Source organism: Crocodylus porosus, unplaced genomic scaffold (assembly GCF_001723895.1).
Source record: "Crocodylus porosus isolate Cpor-Errol unplaced genomic scaffold, CroPor_comp1, whole genome shotgun sequence".
Lineage (NCBI taxonomy): Eukaryota > Metazoa > Chordata > Crocodylia > Crocodylidae > Crocodylus > Crocodylus porosus.
In genome coordinates, this window is record NW_017728947.1 from 53,186,111 (window position 1) to 53,207,600 (window position 21,490).

General features: G+C 43.0%; 1 protein-coding gene across 1 annotated transcript in view; it reads left to right on the forward strand.

The window, feature by feature from the left end:
* PLA2G4F (phospholipase A2 group IVF) overlaps positions 1 to 21,490 on the forward strand; it is a 41,754-nt gene that overhangs the window by 8,100 nt on the left and 12,164 nt on the right. Inside the window, exons 3-14 of the mRNA XM_019552348.1 lie at positions 495 to 631; positions 1,710 to 1,838; positions 4,200 to 4,240; positions 9,927 to 9,969; positions 11,013 to 11,076; positions 11,409 to 11,578; positions 14,039 to 14,152; positions 15,038 to 15,075; positions 16,165 to 16,300; positions 17,151 to 17,287; positions 18,934 to 19,156; positions 19,779 to 19,893. Of these exons, the coding sequence (XP_019407893.1) occupies positions 495 to 631; positions 1,710 to 1,838; positions 4,200 to 4,240; positions 9,927 to 9,969; positions 11,013 to 11,076; positions 11,409 to 11,578; positions 14,039 to 14,152; positions 15,038 to 15,075; positions 16,165 to 16,300; positions 17,151 to 17,287; positions 18,934 to 19,156; positions 19,779 to 19,893 (1,347 nt within the window). The remainder of the gene's footprint in view (positions 1 to 494; positions 632 to 1,709; positions 1,839 to 4,199; positions 4,241 to 9,926; positions 9,970 to 11,012; positions 11,077 to 11,408; positions 11,579 to 14,038; positions 14,153 to 15,037; positions 15,076 to 16,164; positions 16,301 to 17,150; positions 17,288 to 18,933; positions 19,157 to 19,778; positions 19,894 to 21,490) is intronic.

A 21,490-nucleotide genomic window follows, 5' to 3' on the forward strand; every position in this document is an offset into this window, starting at 1 on the left:
AAAAAAAAAAAAATGGGGGAATTGTGTGGCTTTAATGGCTAAACAGTGGTACAATTGCTTCAGAAGGATAAGTTTTTTTTGGGATTGGTGCTAGAATGATGTTTAATGTCTTGCATTTGACAGCTGGCTAATTTTATCTCAATAAAATATATCAATATCCTGAATAAAATAAACTAATATGATATGAGTAAATGATTTTGCCCACAAAAGTGCTTGTGTTGCAAATTTTTTTGGAGCACTTGTCTTTCTCAGAGCAGTGTTCCTTTGTGTGAAGGTCCTTTGTACAGGGATATGCCTGAAAAGTAAATCATTTATAGAAAAAAACCAGGTTTGCTGCTGTTTAAGATATTTGCATCTTAAAAGCTCTCTCTCTTCCAATCCAGCTTTCTTCTTAATGTTGCACATGTAAAGGTATGGAAAGCAGTGAGCTGCTGTGGAAAAATGCATTTGATTACATTAGTTCTGATGTTGGTTTTCTGCTTTCTTTACTTCAGTATCCAAGGCAGACTGCTATGTGGAACTGAAACTGCCAGCTGCATCTCCAGTCACTTCTCAAACTCAGGTTGTTGACAACTCTAGTGATCCAGAGTGGAATGAAACCTTCCAATACAGAATCCACAGTGCTGTCAAGGTAAGGAGAGCTGTTTGATATGGAGCAAGCCAGATTACTTGGTGCTATGAAAGACTTTTATTACCAGAAAAAGGAGGCCATTGCATGTAATGTCTCGCGTGAATCAGTAGGCACACTTGACTCTCAGTACCTATTTTATTCCACATCACCAGCTAGAGCCACCTTGAGAGATGATTCATCGAGGCTCAAAATTTTGAAAAGCACAGCTAAGAAGGTATGTTCCTCACCTACCAACCTGATGTAATTTAGGGAAAAGAGCAAGCTAGGATGCTGCTTGATTCTGACACAATCGTTTCAGGAAATTCCTTAAACTCAGGTTAATTTTTGTGGGATATACACTCTCACCCTAGGGCTATTGTCGTCTCATGGCTGTACTTGCCCAAACATCCCAGTGATTCTCGCTTGACTTGTTGTAATACCTGAATGCTATGCCAGAACATATCTTGAGTTCAGGCTAGTTTTCTTGAAACTGATATTGTTCAGACCTTTTAATAGGCAACTGGACTTTGTCTTTTAACTTCTTTTACCTGCTGTTTATCAACTAAGCACCTTTCAATTAGCATCCTCTGGGCTTGCCTCTGTCCTGTGGCAGTGATGATCAGGAAATGATTGGTTGCTTTACCTGTTTAATCATTCTGGATTACTGAGATGGAGAGGAAGCTGCTGTTCCTTTCTCAGGAAAACTGGAACTGAGCTAACTTGTTTGGAATGCCTTCTGCTAAGTCATGTGAGTGATGCACAGAAATCATTGCGAATCCCTTTAGGGCAGAGGGCCAGGAGCAGAAATCCTTCTCCCTGACATGCACACTTCTGGCTGACCAGAGCTAACTACAAATAGGAGTAGGTGAAATTGTTGGGAAGGACTTACGTTTTTTCAGGGAATTTGACCATCTTTTAAAAGGAGTGTTATAAACTATAGATTGTAAAACAAATACCAGTAAAGAGGAATCAGTACTGCTTTGATCCATCAATGTGCTTCTTAGATATAAGGTGTGTTAATTACTACTTGTTTAGATATATTTGTGGCTGCCTTGCTTGCTCTTTCTCTGTTCATCCCTTGCATTATGTTTTGTTTTAGAACATCCTGGAGTTGACCCTTTTTGACAAAGATGTTCTGATCAGTGATGAGCTTACTTCTGTTGTCTTTGATGTGGGAGGTTTAAAGCCAGGCCAGCCTTTAAAGCGCGTTTTCAAGCTGAACCCAGAGGTTAGTCCCGCTCACCCTGTGACCAGTTATTTTCCAAATCTGTTCAGCATAGCTATGCTGAAGTTTACACTAGATACAAACCTTCTCCCCCTTGAAGAAATCATAGAGTACTTTTGATCAATGGTCCTAAAATTGCAGGGCATTGTTCCTGTTCTTTGGCACACTGAAATTGGACCCATCAGGGTAGCTGTCAAACCAAGGGGCCATTTCTGGTTAGCCTTCTCCCCTGTGTTTGTGTGGGAGGTATCACAGTGAGGATGTAGAATCCATTCATCTTGATTTATATTCTCAGCAGGCTAGCAGCTTTCGAGGGAATCATAAGCTGCATGTGTCCAGTAATAAAGTGATACATAGACGAGTGAGGCACTGGGTGCTGTTTAGGGAAAGGATATTAGAATGGAGGTAGGGGTTCCAGTGCTGTTGAGTCCGAATCTACATTTGTTTTCTGACTTACAGTTCGTAGTCCATTATCTAAGTGCTCTCTGGGTGCTCTGCTATAAAAGAAAAATGGGTCCAAGTCTACAGATGGTTACGAAAGGCATTGATGAGTTCAGAGTACAGCCTGCTGAAGAAATAAATCTAAACAAATGCGGGTTTCAGGTAGAAACTGTAATCAAATCATTATCACATAGTTATCAAGGTTCAAAAGGGTTTAGGTTAACAGCAGATTGACACATCTCTGAGAAGAATGCTCATTCTTCACTTCTGTGCACTTTCACTACTAAGAACTTTCAAGTTTAAAGCACTGTTTGATCCTGAACTGTAATGAAACAATGTTAGTGTCACCTGCAGACCCCCCCACACTTACTGTCAGACTCTGCTCTCTGTGAGCACATGGAAGTGAGGGGCAAATTTGAAAACACTCACAAAAGACTACAGGTACCCACAGATTTAGTTCATCCACAATGGATGCATTTTGCTTTTTTTGAAACCGCTGCAGGTTTTAGCAAAGGTACTCCATAAACACTTCTAAGCAGCACTTTTGTACCTCTATATATTGCAAGCTATCCATGGTATTAGTGTAAATCCAAAAGGCTCATGATTTTACCATATACAGGCGATTTTGCCATTTGCAGGGGATACGAGAACGTATCCCCTGCGAATAAGGCACAGCGTTCATGAACGCAGACTGCATTCATGAACACAGTGCCCCTGGTGGCTGGCGGGGGGCACGGCTCCGGCAGTGGTGGGAGCACAATGGCAGCAAGCACGGAGCTCCTGAGGAGCTCCTGTAAGTGTATTTAAAATGTGGGTTTGGCATTTGTGAATTTCAAGCCCGGATCCCAAAGCCATTTGCCCACCTGCTCAGGGCAGTCTGCTCTGTCTCACCTGCCACGACTTGGTTTTTAACATGAAATATATTATGTAAAAAAAATAAAAATAAAAATCCTTGTGGTATATATTTGCCCAGCATGGGGCCATGAAAATTATAGTTATGCTGGCTACATTTAATCAACTTCATGGTTGGCTTCCATTATTGAGCACATGGTGCTTGTGGCAGCAGTTTAATGATATATAGTGTATTTAATGAGGTTTCCTTGTATGCAAATGTAAAATGAAGGTCTTTTTCCTCCATGCTGATGGGGGACAGATGGACTGACTTGTCTTTTATTTGAGTAAATACAGTATCGCTGGAAAAATAAGGTAATCTGTGTCACCCTGCTTCTACCTTATTCTTATCCTTCCATTATTATACAGCAGCATTGCATACTGATCTGAAAACTTACAAGCCCAGGCACAATATATACTTGCCTTCCTTTTACCATGCTGATTAATAATGCGAACAAATGAAGCAGAGGAAAAGGTGGGGGCCAGAATGAATAGGCAGTAGGGGAGATGTGGATGGAAAATTGATGGGAACTTAGCACACAGGGGTTAAAAACTTCTGTAGAAGAGGCCAAAATCATGTCAGTCAAATGTGAGACAATGGGGAACACTTCCTATCATTTTCCTGCACACGCGCAAGGGAAGTGGGGAAGGGAGGAGAAAAATGCTTCATAAACTTTTAAAAAACTCATGATTTGGGGGCCAGTCTTATGATGCTAAGGCTCTAATGCATGGTTTTTAAACAAAATTGGCAGTACTTGTGCAATCACTGCTGTATTAGTTAAAAATGCTAATGCAAAACAAGTAGGAATTGCCTGCCAGGAAAGTAAGCAGATGTGACTTGACATAAAGATACCAGGCTAGCCAAGTAATCCACTATTTTTCCTTAGTCACACTTAAGATAATTATACTTTAGAATCTTGAGAATACATAGTCTAATGTGCAGATATCCTGCAGGTAAAGCTGTTGGGTAAAACCTTGCCTTGCCTTTTTAATTATGAACTTGTGTATGATTTTTCTTTTTCCCTTTTAAAGGATAATGAAGAGCTGGATGTAGAGTTCTATTTAGAAAAAAGGTGAGTTTGAATCTAAATGCACTGCTTAGTGAAAATAATCATTGCTAATACATTGTTTTATTTATATTTTCTATAGTACAGCAATAGTCTCCCATATACAAGAGAGGGTGAAATTCTTTACATTTCTCTAAATTATTTTTGAGCTTATTATCAATGGCTAATTACGAATGTCTTTAAGGCTGCAGCTTCCTCAGCCTTCAGACATCAACACATGAGGGATATCATTCTTTTAGTCTAGCATCACAACAGATTCCAGCAATCTGAATTCCTATCTTGCAGCATGCAATGGGTAGTGAAGCTCAGAATGGTTGAGTCTTAAGATGCATTCACATGTTCAAGTGATTTGGAAGAGTTCTGCTGGGCTTGTTCTCCAGTAGAAAAAATTTACCAGGGGATGGCTGAACAGACATTCAAATGCTGAGTCCCTGAAGAGCAGAGAGCTTTCAGTTCCAATTTTGTGCAGCCAGGGGCCCCCTGTATACACATCAGCATGCTGTGCAGGCTCCTTCATTTTGCCTGGCAACAGATGGCAACGGTACACATGACAGCCCTGATTGGCTCTCACAGATTGTCCAGAGTAAGCCTGACGGGCTCCCCCAGACTGCTCAGAGTCAGTTTAGCCTAAAGCTAAACAAACAAAGCCCAAGGCATGTATAGGGCACCAATATATGTGCTGGATGTCTGCTCTGATGTTTGCTAACATGTTGGAGGAGACTCAATTAATTGAGTTTGCTGGAGTGTGTTAATTAATATGCTCTGGCAGCCTCCATGTCACATGTATTCAGTGTCCCCATGCTTCAGAATGGCAGCAGCGTTGCTTAAACTAAAGCCCGTTGAATGAATTTTAGTTCAAGTGCCACCGCTATTTTGAAGCACAGGATGCTGAATACATGTGATGCTGCCGGTGTTTTAAGTAGAGCGTCTCTTAGAGCCACTCTAACCTCACAGCATGCGCATAGATACTGTCAGTGTTGTCTGGGAGAGTTGTTGCTGTTCCAGGAGAAATCACATGTATATAGATGTTCAGGATTTTTCTCCCAGAGCAAAAATTGGCTGCTCCAGGAGAAAAATTATCTCAGAACAGCCAAGCTTAAATTGCTCCTAAAAGATTTCTCATGGAAGAGTGAATGTTTGTACAACTTACCTTTCTGAAAGAAGCCACACCACAAAACTCCAACATGCCAGGTTGCTTTGCTTCTGCTCTTCGCTTCTCCCCTGCTCCCTCACCCCTACTTCAAGACAGTGCGTTACTCAGGTTGGACTCGACTATTCCAGCCCAGCAGAGAGCAGAACACCTTGTTCCTTCACAATGCCCATGTTGTGCTAGAGGGAGATGCAAGGTGCCTAAGCTGTGTGAGTCAGCCAATCAAGATTACTGTGTACACTGCTGCTATTCTGTCTCTGAGCAGACGGAAGGAACCTGCACAGCCCGCTGAGATGTGTGCACAGGGTCCCCCCTGGCTGTGCAGCAGCAACACTGCAACTTCTGTACTCTTCAAGGGCTCAGCATTCAAATGTCCGTTCTGTTGTCCCTGAGCATTTTCTCTCAGGTTTGTTCTCCTGGTAGAAATTCTCCCAGATTATTTGAATGCATGTATGAAGCCTTAGTCGACAGCTGAAAGTTACCTGCTTAGCTAACCTTACAGTACAGTTTGTGTATGTCTATATGGAAGGAGGCTCTGAGAGAGCTAATTAGCTTAGATGCTGCTCCATACAGACATGGTTGCTTTGCTCCCAGCTTTGGGGAGAGTGTCTGCAGAGCTAGATCCAGTGTCCCTGTCAGGTGCTGTCTTGTACTGTTTAGATATGCATGTACCTATCCAGAATACTTTCTTGTATATTTGATCCTCCTCTTTTAGAGCCTACCTTCTCTTCTGTCTAGCCTTTAGCTGGTGATGGGAGTGGGAGGATGCATGACAGTTACGTAAAGCCAGGGAGCAATTTCTCTTTTAATAGTGAACATTTTCTGTGAGCAAAACTGTAACAGGGTAACCATTGGGGCCTGTCATTAGGGATGTGTGAAACAGCACCGTTTTGTTTCAACTTGTTTTGAAGGAACAGTGTTTTGTTTTGTCGGTTTGAAGCACTGTTCTGTTTCGTTTCGTTGAAACTGTTTCAATGCGTTCTGATATTTCATCCATAGGCTATAATGGGGAATCATTAAAATGCCTATAACTTTGTCATTTCATGCCTGATTCAGATGAAACTTGCAAGATGGTAGCCTCTTCTGAGGGCACAAAGCTTACCATGTTTCAAGGAGATAGCTGCAAGGGTTTCTGGTAAACTGGATCTCAAACTGCTAAAAGCAAAACTAATGTCCCTTGCTGGCAGCAGCAGCCTCCTGTCATCCCACATGCAAATCTGGGGCTCTGTGCCCCTGGTAGGCCTGTGCCAGACTACTCCTGGGGGGTGTGGGCCCTTGGATCTGTGCATGGGATGACAGGAGGCTGCTGTTGCCACCTGGGACAAGTGCTGGGCTCAGCGTCAGGAAGACTACTGCTGCTGCCGCTGGCCCCAGGCAGCAGCAGCAGCCTCCTGTCATCCCACGTGCACTCCTGGGAGGAGTCTGGCAGCACTGGGAGGGCAGGTTGAGGTCTGTGGGGCTGGTGGAGCTGCTCAGAGTGCAACCCTGGCTCTCCCCACCTCCCACCGCCAGGCTGCACTACAAGCGGCTCTGCCAGCCCCATGGAGCTCAGCCCAGTGGTGGGAGAGCCAGTGGCAGAGCTGTTCCAATTGCAGCCCTGGTGAGTACAGGGTGGTGGCTGGAGGCTCTAAATCCCCATGGAGCTGAGCCTGGCGGCAGGAGGTTTCATAGTTTCATAGTTTCTAGGGTCGGAAGGGACCTGAGCAGATCATCTAGTCCGACCCCCTGCCATGGCAGGAAAGAATACTGGGGTCAAATGACCCCAGCAAGGTGTTCATCCAACCTGCTCTTAAAACCCCCCAGATAGGAGCCAGCACCACTTCTCTTGGAAGTTGGTTCCAGACCCTAGCCGCCCTGACCGTGAAGTAGCGCCTCCTGATATCTAACCTAAACCTGCCCTCTGCCAGCTTGTGACCGTTATTCCTGGTCACTCCTGGCGGTGCTTGGGGGAACAGTGACTCCCCCAATGCCTGCTGATCCCCCCTGATTAGTTTAGGTAGGGGAGAGCCATGGGCCAGGGCTGTGCTCAGAGCCAGGGCTGCTCTCTGAGTGGCTCTGCCAGTGGCTCCCCACTGCCTTCTGCTGCCTCCCACCACCAGACTTAGCTCCAAGGGGCTGCAGAGCCTCCAGCTGCTGGGCTGTGCTCCAAGTGGCTCTGCCACTGGCTCTCCCACCACCAGGCCGAGCTCCGTGAAGCTGGCAGAGCTGCTTGGAATGCAGCCCTGGCTCTGAGCACAGCCCTGGCAAGCACAGCCTGGTGGCTGGAGGCTCTGCAGCCCCATGGAGCTGAGCCTGGCAGTAGGAGGTGGCAGAGAACTAGTGGCAGAGCTGCTCAGAGTGCAACCTGGTGACAGGAGATGGGGGAGAGCCAGGGGTGCACTTCAAGCGGCTCTGCCAGGCCCATAGAGCTGAGCCCAGTGGTGGGAGGCAGGGGAGAGCCACGGCTGCCCTCCGAGTGGCTCCACCAGTCCCGTGGAGCTCAGCTTGGTGGTGAGAGGTGGGGAAGAGCCAGGGCTGTGCTCTGAGTGGCTCCACCAACATCATGGAGCTCAGGCTGGTGGCGGAAGGTGGCGGGAGAGCCAGTGGCAGAGCCGCTCTGAGAACAGCCCTGGCCAGTGGCTCTCCCCTGCCTCCTGCCACCAGGCTCAGCTCCGTGGGTTTGTGGAGCCTCCAGCCATCAGGTTGTGCTTGCCAGGGCTGCATTCAGAGCCAGGGTTGCAATCCAAGCAGCTTCATCAGCTCCATGGAGCTCAGCCCGGCAGTGGAGCTGATCAGAGTGTAGTCTTGGTGAGCACAGCCTGGTGGTGGGAGGCTCTGCAGCCCCACAGAGCTGAGCCTGGCAGCGGGAGGCAGGGAAGTGCCAGGGATGTGCTCGGAGCCAGGGCTGTGCTTGGAGCGGCTCTGCCACTGGCTTTCTCGCTGCCGGGCTGAGCTCCATGGGGCTGGCGGAGTCACTCGGAGTGCAGCCCTAGCTCTCCCCTGCCTCCCACCACTGGGCTGCTTTGAAACATGAAACATTGAAAACATTCCGAGTGTCCTCATTTCATTTCAAAGCTATTTTGAAGCCTTTTGTTTCGATTGTGCTGTTTTGAGCTCTGTATGCATTGAAACAAAACACTCGTTGCAATTTTGCACAGCCCTACCTGTCACTATGCTGGCCCACCTCCCTGTCTAGGCAGTCTGCCCACCCATGCTAACCTGCCATGCCTTGAGGTAAACAATAAGTTATTTATTTTTAAGACAGGAGGCTGCCCATTTTAAAGACTGATGCCAACGGTGTACTGCATGGCTCTGAACCTTCTCTTATACCGTGTCCCAGGCCTCACAGATGGCGTCCAAATTCTACTATCACTCCCCTGGCCCCTTACTGAGTCACTCTGGCCCAGCTAGGGCTCAGGAGTCCTTGAACATGCTTGGGCCTTAAGTCATGCCCCCTTACTGGGGCCTCTACTCCAACTACTCCTGTCAGCTTGTATGCAGACCTTTGGGCTGTCTTAAGACCCTAATCTACATGGTTGCCAGTTGCGGCTAGTCTAGTCAGCCCACATGAAGCTCTTCACATCGTCTTAAGGCCCTACTGTACACGGCTGCTAGCTGCCACTACTTTGGTCAGCTTATGTTCAGCCCTTCAGACCATCTTAAGGCCCTATTCTACACGGCTGCTGGGTCCCTACTACTCTGCCCCCTCACTGGGGCCTCTAGGCCTCAGGCATCTGCTGACCTACCTGACCCCCCCCTAATTCAGCCTATGGCTTTTAGGCCTCTGGGGTCTACTGACTTACCTGGACCCTTTTGGGCATTACACCCCTTTGGGTCTCAGTCATCTGTCAGCTTACCTGGATCCTGCCTCAGGCCCCACTCAATGGGCTTGGGTCCCTGTGCTTTTCTGTTGGGGTGTGCTCCCCTAGCCTTTTCCCTCTATGGGGTAACCCACAAGGCAGTGGGGGCTGAGGCTTTCTGGTGCCCCATACTTGCCTTTCACTGGGTAGGCACAGGTGTGAGATTTCCTGGACGTTTCCTTGCCAGAAGCAGGCCCCCTGATACCATCCAACCCTAGCAGGGTGTAGTTCTAGGTCATACCCCAGGACCAGGAACCTCCTGCCATCCCCATAGTTTCTACCCTGTCCTCCTGGTGTTCCTGAGCAGCAGCTTTAGCCAGGTGATGTTCTGCCTCCAGCTGCTGCAGCAACTGCTGCCATCTTTACTGCTCAAGCCTGCTCTTATTGCTAGCAGCTGAGCCCTCTTCCCCAATCAGGCAGTCTCCTCCTGGCCTTGTGACTCCTGATTGGGGAGTACAGCCACCTGAAGGCCACCCCTGCTGCCTATTTAGGCTCTTTGAGCAGCAGGCACCACAGGTGTCCTGCCACAAAAGCATTTGCTGAGCTGTCATTCTTTGTGCTGGACTACAGACTGTGAGCATAGTCATTTTGCTCCAGGTGCTCAAAGACTACCAGTTTGAAAAGTGGAGTGAGAGGCATCAAAATAAAGGTCAAAGGGCAAATTAAAGTAGAAATACGTTCATACAGCTCATTTCTTTTGCAGCTCAGATGCCCCTACTGAGATCCTCACAAATGGAGTCCTTGTGGTGAGTGAAAGTCGGTTGGTTATGTTTGGGGAATAGTTACTTTGTATAGATTGAACGGGACATGAGAGGACATGAGCACTTCCAAGTTAGATGGCCAAAATGCATATACATCTGTACTGCCCACATCTCCCTCTTATATTTGATTTGTGTAAAGATAATGTGTAATTTGAATTTGTGGAAACTGTGATTCCATGATAGGGATGAGAATATCAGAGCCAAAAAAGATGCTGTTCCAGGCAATGCCTTTGAACTATTGGTGGGAGTTTTGTGGACTCCTCTGTCCCCCAGTGCTGGACACTTGCAAGGCCCTCTCTTTTGTATCAGTGCTCATTCCTTTATGCATTTCTGAATGGCAATAATAGACAGGATAACTCATGGCAGGATTGGGAGCTGAATCTGGAACTTGGGGGAAGAAGGGTTGATTTTTATGTGGTCTCTGAATTTTGGAGGGGGTTTTATTATAAAGCATAAGAGGTACTTTGCAGAGTGTCTGCCTGTCTACTACCTATGAACTGCAGGACAGTTAGCAACCTATTTTTCCCCTGGCATGTGCAAAACCAGTTTTTGCTGTTTGTATTTAATTTCCATTCTCACTGGGATCCCATACAGATCCAGGGAAGCTTTTAATTTTCCCAAATTCTAGGACAAGAAAGTGTTTGATATTTGGCAAGCATTTAGATATGAATATATTTCAGCAAGTGTTCATATTTAAATAAGAGAGAACAAAGTCTGCTTGTATGCTGAGAGTTTAAAGCTACATAGACTGGGTTGGGAGGAAGTTATAGGTGCTAACCTAGTTATAGGGAGAAGACCATACTACTTGGTCAAAAGCAAACAACCCCACTGCCTTCAAATGGGAACCCCTCCCTCCTTCCCAGGAAAAAATGTTCAAATTCTATCCGCTTGAAGGAAAATCTCCAAAATCTTTGTTTAGCTAAAGGATGACAGGTTATAGGTGTAATTTAGTTCCTTTAGTTGCTGGTTATATCTGAGTGGGAAACGGACCAAGCCTCATAACCAGAGCTGTCATTCTTTTCATGTAGGCTCATCCCTCCCTTTGTTTGAAAGGCACAATCAATCAAGATAAGTTGAAGCAGAAAGACCAGGGTAAGGCTGTGTGTGAATGTCAAGGCAGATCTGTTTACTTTTGTTTGGGGTTGCTTGAATTTTTTTCTGAGAGTTTTTCTTGCCATCAGATTCTAAGGAGCTTGGCTTTACTCATTATTATGCATATTTTTTCTACTGGATTCTTTGAAAAAGTGGCTTTTACTGAATCTGGAATTAACGTGAAATTATATTACATCTCCTCTATGGAGTGCCACATGGAAAAAAGCTCTGGTTTTGTCTCTCTTGTCCGACTGTGTTTTTAATAATATTTTCTGGTTTTTGCCATGTTTCAGTGATTGCTGTGGGCCTAAATTTCTCATTTCTGTTTTCAGGGAACTGTCAGGTCAAGCTTTCTATGCCTGGGGCATATGAGAAGCAGTTGCGCTTTCCCTTGAAACATGATGATAATCAAGATTGTGGGATACCATTTGTTTTTCATGTAGACAAAGAAATGTGTCCAGACCTGGAGGTAGAGCTGGAGCAAACCACATCTTTCTTACAAGTAAGCAAATGTGTTGACAGTTGGTAAGGTTGCAATCCATTTTTGGAACAAACCTCTCCAGAAGCTTGGGGTCCTGATTTATGGATATGTCTTTAAGAGTAACTTGTGTTGACTTAGAATTTTACTCACCAGGCCCAGAACTGCTCCAGAGTTCAATACAAATTAATATCTAGTTTACCATTCTTGGGTAGATAAATGAATACCATTGTTAAAGTGCGCATTAAAATGAATTGCTTGTGAAATAGTGGAAATAGCTTGTGTGATGCTGGTAAAGCTACCTATTATAAAACTATAAGGCCCTGTTCTCAAGCTGCCTGTAGTTTTGCTAAACTAATAGGGCTGTGCGAAGCTTCAGTCCCTGATTTGATTTGGTGGAGATTCAGCCTGATTTGGTGGCTGAATCTCCCAATCAAATCAGAGGACCCTTTAATCTCTCCGAGTCGAATCAGACCCCTCTGAATTGATTCGGAAAGATTTGGCAATTTAGACATAGACACAGCTTTAAATGTTTTTTCTACATACCTCTAGGTAGCAGGCAGCTCGTGAGTGCTGTGATGCTAGGGCTCATGGAGCATCCCACAGAAGTGCGGGGGGCTCCCCAGCACACTCAGCAGCAGACCCAGAAGTGGACCAGAAGTACTTCCTTCTGGTCAACTTCCAGGTCCGCTGGGGGCCTCCTGCACCTCCCTGGCTTGGTGACTGGTGCCTCTTGGGTCTGGGGGAGCACCCAGGGTTCCCCCCATGGCCAGTTGCTGAGCCAGGGGGCATGGGGGCACCCTTCAGTGTGCTCCTTGGTGGACGAGTTTGCCAGCAAGCATATGGAGGGCCCCCCCACCCCGCACTCCTGTAGGATGGTCTGTGGACCTCAGCATCGCAGCGTTCACAAGCCATGCTGGAACTCCAAAGTATGTAGAAAAAAACATTTCAAGCTGTGTCTATGTTTGAATTGCTGATTAATCGAATCTTCGGATTCAGCCAAATCGGATCAGGGAGAGTGATCTGAATCAATTAATCGAATCGTTGTCCCTGATTTGGGCTGAATCTGAACCGAATAGGGCCTGCTTTGCACATCCCTATAAACTAACTGTTCAGACTGAAATTTGTTCAGGCCAGGGGTCTGTCTTACATTAAATGAGCTTTTAGTGTTTTTCTCTGCTTAATTTTCTGCATAACTGATTCCGATTTTTTCAAAGCAAGGTAAGGGAAAAAACATTTAACCCCCCCCCAAACAAAACATATGGGGGCTTTGTCTTTGAACAGCTCTGATGCCCCTGGGTTTTCAAGCAGGGACTTGAAATTTGTATTTGGAATATATCTTTTGCTATCCCCATGAAAATCCATTCTAATATGGTTTTGGGAGAAGGGGGAACCCCTAAGTTTGCAAATTCTCAGTAGAGATTTCTTTCTGTTTAATGAAGCAGTACTGCTTACTGCTTATGTTAGACTTCATATATATTTTTGGAGATAAATTCCACATTTGGATGAAGGGAACATTTTTGTGGAAGGTTGATTTTAAAGTAAGTAAGTAAATAAAAAAAACTATTTAAGTAATGTAAGGTTTTGGAATGAGTGAAATAAGTCACAGCAGAGAAGATTTGGCAGAGAACAGGTATGGTGGTTGATGGTTGGTGACTACCTAAGGCTTATTTTAATACAGATTTAGCTGAAGCAAATTTATGGGCTAAGTGCAGACAGTCAACAAACCCAAGGCTGAATGGATTCAATTTTCACAGGCTTGTCTAAGCTGTGTAAATTGACCTGATAAGCAAATGATCAGACATTCAGTTTTGATTCTGGAAACACCTGCAGTGGCTCAGGCCAGAAGCTGGGGGGTGCTAGAGCATGCCTCCCTGCTAAGTTGCAGAAGAGAAGTTGCGCAAAGGCTAGCCCACCCACCCTGCAAGTGGGGGTTTGCAGGGGAGGTGCAAAGCATCCTTGGATTCTGGGGGACTGAAAGTTAACTTGAATCTGGAAGGGATCTGGGACAGAAGTCCAATAACTGATTTAACCTAAATCAGTTAAGTCTGATATTACATTTATCCAGCTTTATCTTAAACTGGTTTCAGCCATTTTGAAAGTGGTTTATGTGCACTGACCTTCTGTTGTGTTACAGATCTGAATTGGTTTCCAAGCACTCATACCAGTTTGTGTGTAATTTCTGTCCCTAGCCATAGGGTGCGAAGAATTCTATTTTGTGACACTCATTTGCCTTTTACATTTTTACAGATAAAATCAGTGATTCCAAGAACACTTTTTTCTGTGAATTTGAAAACCCTTTTGAAATTCTAACTTTATTAGAACCATGTTGTTATGTTTTATTATCACAATTATTAATAATTTTAGAATAATTTGTATAATTATTATCATGAGAGATTGTATTATATCTCTTATCATTATTTTATAATAATGTTTTATCATTATTTAATCATTACACTTTTATTATTATTTTATTATGAATAGGATGGAATGAGCCATGACATAGAAAAGCAGACCACAGTTTTGGGATCAGGGCTTGTATCAATTAAGTCACTTCCTGTTGGACACAAAGTAGACACGATTGTTCCTCTTGGAGAGGTAAGACATGATTTTTTTTGTGCATGTTTTAATAATCTTGGAATAAAGTGCCATTTGTTCCAATATTTAATAGAAGGCACTTCTGAAGTTTGGCTTAAAAACACTATCTTCACTGAAGAATTACTGAGTGATAGTGTTTACTGAAATTTAAAATTTCATACCTCAAGAAAAGACGCTTCTTGGAGAGATTGTTCAAGAATCATTCTCACAAGTGGTGTTTTGGGGCCCGGTTCCTTTTGAGAAAAACATTAGTGCTCATACTTTTTGTAGAAATAAGGGAAGAAACGAGTAGGCTTTGCAAGAAGGGAGTAAAGCAAAAAGTTCACAGAAAAAGTAAAAATTTTCCAAATCCATGTTCCTTCAGGGTAATACTTATGTAAGTAGTCCATCTCTATTCTCATTATAATTCCTGATAGGCAATTATAGAGAGGATGGAGTTGAGCTTTTCTCTGTGGCTGTGGGGGACAGGACAAGGAGCAATGGCCTCAAGCTGCAGCAGGGGAAATTTAGTTTGGAGATTAGGAGGGACTTTCTGACTATGGGGGTTGTCAAGCATTGGAACAGGTAATTTAGAGAAATTGTGGAATCTCTATCCTTGGAAATCTTCAAGGGCAGGTTGGACAGACTCTTGGGTTGGATGGTTTAATTAGGGATGATCCTGCCTGGAGCAGGGGGTGGACTAGACAAACTTGTGAGGTCCCTTCCAGCCCTACTTTCCTATGGTCCTAAGTATAAAATAGATATTGGGGAAAAATGTATTCTATACATTTGGCTTTGCTAGTAGACGTGCTGAACTTTTAGAATATTTGAAGACAATGTTGAGCACATTTTCTATGCCCTTCAGTGGGACCACATGTGAAACAAGAAATTTGTTGCACTTTACAGGGACAGAGTTTGGATTTAAGCATGACTTCTGAAGTGAGGTGAGTCAGAACATCATCTATTCTTGATATATCCTTTAAGGAAAGGTCTTCTTTCTCTTAGCAAACAGCATGGGTGACTATTTCTTCTCTGCCATACACTCAGTTTGCCAGATGTCTGTGCAGGTTGATTTTAAAAATAAAAACCCGTTGGAGATTTTTTTCTGCTAGTCAAATTCCATTTTAATTTCTATTGTAAAAATATTTTTTTGTTGCACTGGTATTGGTAAAAGACCTGAAACCTGAACAAACTTTTCATATATTCCGAGGAGCAAGGACTATAAATAGGCAGCTAAATATAATAACATAAAGTACCGAGCACTGCACAGACAAATAGGCAGATGCCATCCCTGGCACAGAGTTTACAATCTGAAATAGGAGAACTATGGTGGAATGGGATAGCACGTAGAAGCAAAAGTAGTTGGATAATGAGTGGCTAAGTCCCTATCTTTTCTAGTAACATTTTAAAGAGAGATAAGTTAGCCTAAATGACCTTTTTCTCTTCACATTAGTTTTTGACCCAACTCTCCTCTACAAGCCAATAGAAAGGTGTTTTTTCTTTTTTTAATCTGCTAAAATTCTTGCTGAGCTTGCCTTATGAGTTATGACACAATCCCTGGTTAACAAGACTAGTACTCTAACTCTGGAGGTATGGAGCCAATCCCTTATGTATGACAAAACCTCCTTTGTCTTTCTTCAGTGCAGTGTTCCCAGCCTCTTATTGACTTTCTTTCTCTTTTTACCAAGAATCTTCTCTTTCCTCTGAAATCTCTGAAGCCCAGCTGTAATTATTACTCTTGTATGAAACAACTGAAACCTGGCATTTAAGTATGATCTAATTTGTCACAAAATAAAGTAATGATAATAGAGTGGTAAAGTTCACTTTTAACCATGGGACTCTCTTATTGTTGGTAGATAGATATACTTCTGGTTTTATGTGAGTGTTGATTTTGTGTTTTGATGGCATGTTTCAGCCAAAAGTCTAGAATATTTTCTGAGAAAAGACTGGTACGCACCTTTTTCATGAGGTGCTTTAGAGCTTTGAAATCCCCTTTAATGATTTTTCTTTCCAACTCCAATTTCTGAAATCAGCCCTTGGGATCTGGATATACGCCTTGGGTTTGACCTCTGTAAACAAGAGAGAGAATTTTTGGAGAAGAGGAAGAAAATAGTTGCTGAAGCATTGAAGACAGCCCTTAACTTAAGGGAGACCCCTGGGAAAGATGAGGTATGCAGCATAATTTTGGAGATGTTTGCAGGCTCATTTATGCTCGATTAATCTTCAGAATAACAATGTAGGACTCTGCATGTAAACAACAGAGCTTTCTTCAAACCCAAGGGACGTTTATAACATGTCCTATTTTGAGTTTCTCACTAGAGAAATATGAAGTTTGAATTCCAGGTTACAGAATCTCTCTATTGTTTATTTTATTAAATTTTCCTTTTAGGAAACGCACAAAAATTATTTTATTAAAAGTTTTCCAAGAATTTGATGAAGATGTCTAGATGTTCGAGGTGTCAGAATCTCTCCGGATTCTCTTATCTAGAGCTGCTGCATCTTATGTTTTGAGTTCTTTAAGCTTACAATAAAATCAGCCTTTAGGCCAAACAACATCCATATATGCAGCTTCCTTTGTGCCAATTTGAGAGTATTAAAAATGTAGGAGTGAGCAGGAAGAGTGTGTTTTGTAAACTGTGCCTGATACAATAAAGCTCTGATCACTGCTTAGGGCCTTTAAATACTGTTCCTGTAGAAATGGCTTGTATTTTTTTGTTGTTTGTAACTGTGTTTCATGGAGTGTTACAAGACATGCATTTAAAGGACCATATCTGTGGGCAATATACCTTGCACCTCATTTTAGCAAGTGACTGACTCTTTGGATGGTACAGTATTTTTATACTACAGCTAATGACCAAAATGATTAAATTCAAATATAAAATTAATTGGTATATTAATAGAAGTAGAAGTGTCTGTGCTTGATGGGTCTTATTCTAAGACAAGTAAAGAGTTATTTGAAAAATAAATAGCAAATCAAGAAAGGCTATGTAAATATATTGGTTTTGGTTTATTTCTGCAGGTTCCTGTAGTAGCAGTTTTGGGATCTGGGGGTGGGACCAGAGCACTGACATCACTCTATGGCAGCCTATCAGGCCTTCAGCAGTTAGGCCTTCTGGACAGCACAACATACCTGTGTGGAATTTCAGGCTCTACGTGGTATGTAAAATGCAGCGCTGGTTCCTGACACTTTTAGCTGGATGTGTTAATGTAGTTCCAAGAGGGACACTAAGCTGGATGCATCTTCTCTTTAGAAAAATGGTAGGGCCAAAATATTGTTTTTCTACCTGATATCAACCGTCATAAGGCTACAGCGGGGAAAGGAAGTTAAGAAAGAGATCTGTTCCTATTGTAAATGCATGCTATTATCAGTGAATTAAAAACAACAGTAGATGGGTGAAAACTGGGAGCAGAATATACCTAAATTTAATGTAGAAAGCAAATACTTTGGGAGCCATTTTAAGGCAAAGTCAGGAAGTAAATGTCCACCTTCCACTGAGATTCATCAGGGCTTGATTGCCCAACTGCCTTTTGAGCTTCCAAAATTCTCTGCCTTTGTGTCTGATGGAAATTAATTGACAATGTAAATAAATGCTTGGCTTTTTTCTTCCTCTTCTCTACATACGTACAGTACTGCATATAGCAGTGTAAATATATGGAGACAAATGCTCTTTTGAGAGGAGGGTCAGAAAATTAGATATGCTTATTCTCTGTCTGATTCTTTTTTTTTTTTGGGGGGGGGTGGGGCCTGTTTAATGGATTGAAGGGGTTTGGGAGGCTGCTCTAATATGTGCCAACTAGTTGTGGTTCCTGATGTCCATTTGTCAGCTGCAGATAACCAGTGGGCAGAACTCTCTGGTTACACTTCTTTCCTGCATGAAAGGCTATGGAGATAACTGACATGGGACTTGGCTATGCCAGCTCTCCATCTTTGGCATTTCTCCACATTTGACGTATCCCTAGTAAGCAAGATTGTTTTGAATTCTGTTCTCTTTGACTCCTAGTTTTTCAGAACACAAAGCCTAATGGTGCCCTTCAGTATGTGTACACAGACCAGGACTCCTCTTCTGTGCAGTGCCATTGAGCAGTTGTGCAACCTGAAGGAGCAGTCCTTTCTTGAGGCTTAGGCGTAATCCAGGTCCTTCCCATGCAAGGTCTTTTCACAAACCGAATAATTTGGACCACACCTTTCTGACTCAAGGCCAGACTTCCACCAAGATCCAGTGACTCATGTTAGAAGCAAGTTTTCAGAACTGGTATTTTTGGTTTTATTATGTTCAGAACTTGTATCCTGCTTTCTGCTGTGATGTCACACTAGCGCTCACCTAGCTCTTGTAGGTTGTTGTGAGGGCAAGGTAGGTAATATTCGTAAATAGATTCACATCAGCTCATCTAGTCTTTGAACATCCTTGTTGTGAGCAGTTAGCAAGCAGGGTGATACAGTGACATTTGGTCTTGTCTTCCCCGTACATTTGAAAATGCAAAATTACACTTCTTAAGTTTCAGGGGTGCTGGTTGTAGCCACGTTGGTCTAAGGGTGGAGGCAGACAAGGTTCTTTGGGTAAATGTGATATCTTTTATTAGACCAACTAAATATTTGGAAAAATTGTTATTTGCAAGCTTTCAGGTACAAAACACCCTTCTTCAAGCGGATGGAGAGCCTTAAGTTTTGCGGTTTTTGTTTTTTTTTCAGTTTGTAATCTTCTAAGATGTCAGGCTTCTAATTTTCAGTTCAATTTTGCAATAGTAACTAACTTGAATCCAGTGTTTAATATCCATGTTGATTTTTTTATGTAAATGTTTAGGTGTTTGTCTACACTGTATCAAGATGCTGATTGGTCCCAAAAGGATCTTCAAGGTGCAATCATTAGAGCCCGGAATAATGTATCAAATAGCAAAACTGGGGCATTTTCTCCAGAAAGACTGAAATACTATTTCCAGGAACTGAACTCAATGGAGAACAATGGACGTAAAGTCTCTTTCACAGACTTGTGGGGCCTTATTGTAGAGTATTTTCTGCAGCAGAAGGTAAAGAATTCTAGGCTTTGAGATGTCGTCTTACCTTCAAATAAGAAATTTAACATAGCCATTTATTGTGCATTTCCAGAATCTTATTTCTCTTTAGCTTTCTTCACATTTTTTAGAATTGTTTTGGAGATGAGAGACGTTTAAGGCACAAACATGAGGGTTTTTCACCTCAATCTGCTTCAGTTTCCATATCTATAAAATGGGAATAATGCTACCACCTTTTTAAAGCAGATGATATGCAAGTTAGGTTTTTATCTGAGGTTATTTTGTTAGCCATTTACTTTATATTAAGGTTTAAAAAAAATGGAAAGATGCATACAATGTAGTTTTGCCAAAAGAGATTTAGGCCGACACTGTTATGTAGATGAGATGACAAACTGGATTTTTGATTAAAGCAGTGATTGGCTGGTGAAGAACACTTGGTTAGTTCCAAGTATGTAACCATATAAATATGCTGAGAAACGTAGATGACGGCTACGCTCGAATGAAGAGGAACTTCAGAGCTAGTGAAACAGTTATGGGCAAGAGTGGGGAGTGACAGAGCTCCAGAATATGGGACTGTGGGCACAGGTGCTTTAGTATAACAACAAAACGAATGTTTTTCTTTCCTTTTTGTAACTAGGAAGACCTGTCAAAGTTGTCTGATCAACAGAAAGCAGTGGAGTTGGCCCAGAATCCTTATCCTATCTATGCAGCTATCAATGTGAGACCCAATATTAGTGGTGATGACTTTGCAGGTATAAACAAGGCAGGTTTATTTTTCTAATTATAACATCTGTAAATCATTTCCTTCTACCAAAATGTAACCACTCTTTTCTGATTCATTGAGGATTTGGTAATGAGAGATCAGCCAGTAGTTCATAGCCTAGCTCTTAGCATGATAAAAGTGCTAATTCAGCTTCAGGATCTTCCTACATTTTCCTCAGCAAAGATTGATTAAATTGGTTGCCCTAAATATTTTCATAGAGGGTGTCAAAATTCTTCAGCAGGTGTGAGCAACAGTACACTACAAAAATAGTTCAACTTTATTTATCTTGATCTTAGCACAGGGTAAATAAAATGATCATTACTGATACACTTTATTATTTGGGACCTGGTTGTTTTGGTCTTTTTCTTTAGTTTGATTTTATGTAGGAATCAATATGTCTTGAAAGAGGCACAACAAGGCAGTCAGAGACCAGAGAATGGCAGCTTCTAGCTGTCACTGTGGTGCCAGCAACTATTTTTTGACCCCACCCCACCTAAATTGAGACTAGTGTGTTGATGAATAAGAATAAGACTGCTATCTCAGTTGCCCTGCCTTAGTTATGTTACTGTGTTTTGGGAGGTTGGCAGCATATACAAGTTTCAAAGGTCCATTCTGGGTGTAGTGGTCTTTTAGGCTACATTGTTAAAGTACACTGATTTCCAGAGCCAGGGAGAGATGTGGCTAGTACCATATTCAGCCATTTTTAAACTTTTGAGCCTAAATGACTGCATGCCTCTTTACTGCTGGACTGCTTGAGGGCAGCCATCCTCCTAAATCTGGAGTGAGGCTCTAAGGCATGCCTCTGGAGCCCTAGAGTTATCTAACTCTCTTTACCATCCTACCCCACTTCACATACAATACCATGATTACTTGAACTGTAGCAAAATTAGCAGGCCCAATCATGTACTAGGACTGTTTTGTGCTAGGTGTTGTACAAACACAGATGTGAAGGATATTGTCTGGTCTTAAAGGGTTTATAATCTAAAGCACTGTCTCTTAACCTTTTTAGATTCAAGGCACCCCTAGTTTGGCTTGAGGCACCCCTCAGAAAATGCCAGCTTTTACTTTTCACTCATTTTCTGACTGTAGAATAACAGAACAATCCTTCTGTTGCAAATAACTCAGGAATACCACAGCAGCCCCATGTTTTTTTTAAAGCAATGAATTCCTATTTAAAATCTCTGGGTTCAGCTTATGAAGCATGTTTGCACACCCAGCAGTGCTAACATTGCATGGCATCTTGTGGCACCCTTGAAAGGATCTTAAGGTACCACAAGGTGCTGCAGCACCCTGGTTGAGAAGCACTGATATAAAGTAAAAGATAAAAAACAATAGATGGATAAGCTTAAGGAAACGATGGCATGAAACCAATCAGTTGTTCCAGCACTGCAGTTGCTGAGGTGCTATCAGGTTTGTTGTAGGCATGCAAGATTTGATGGAGGGCAACAGGGAAGCTGGGCAGATGTTTCTGAGGAGCTTCTTCCAAAAGAGCAAGCACAAAGTTTTTTATGTGAAGCTAAAGAGGGGAGGTGGAAGCTGGCCCTATGGGCCTGTTCTCTGGGCAGTCAGTCTCCTAGGGGTCAATG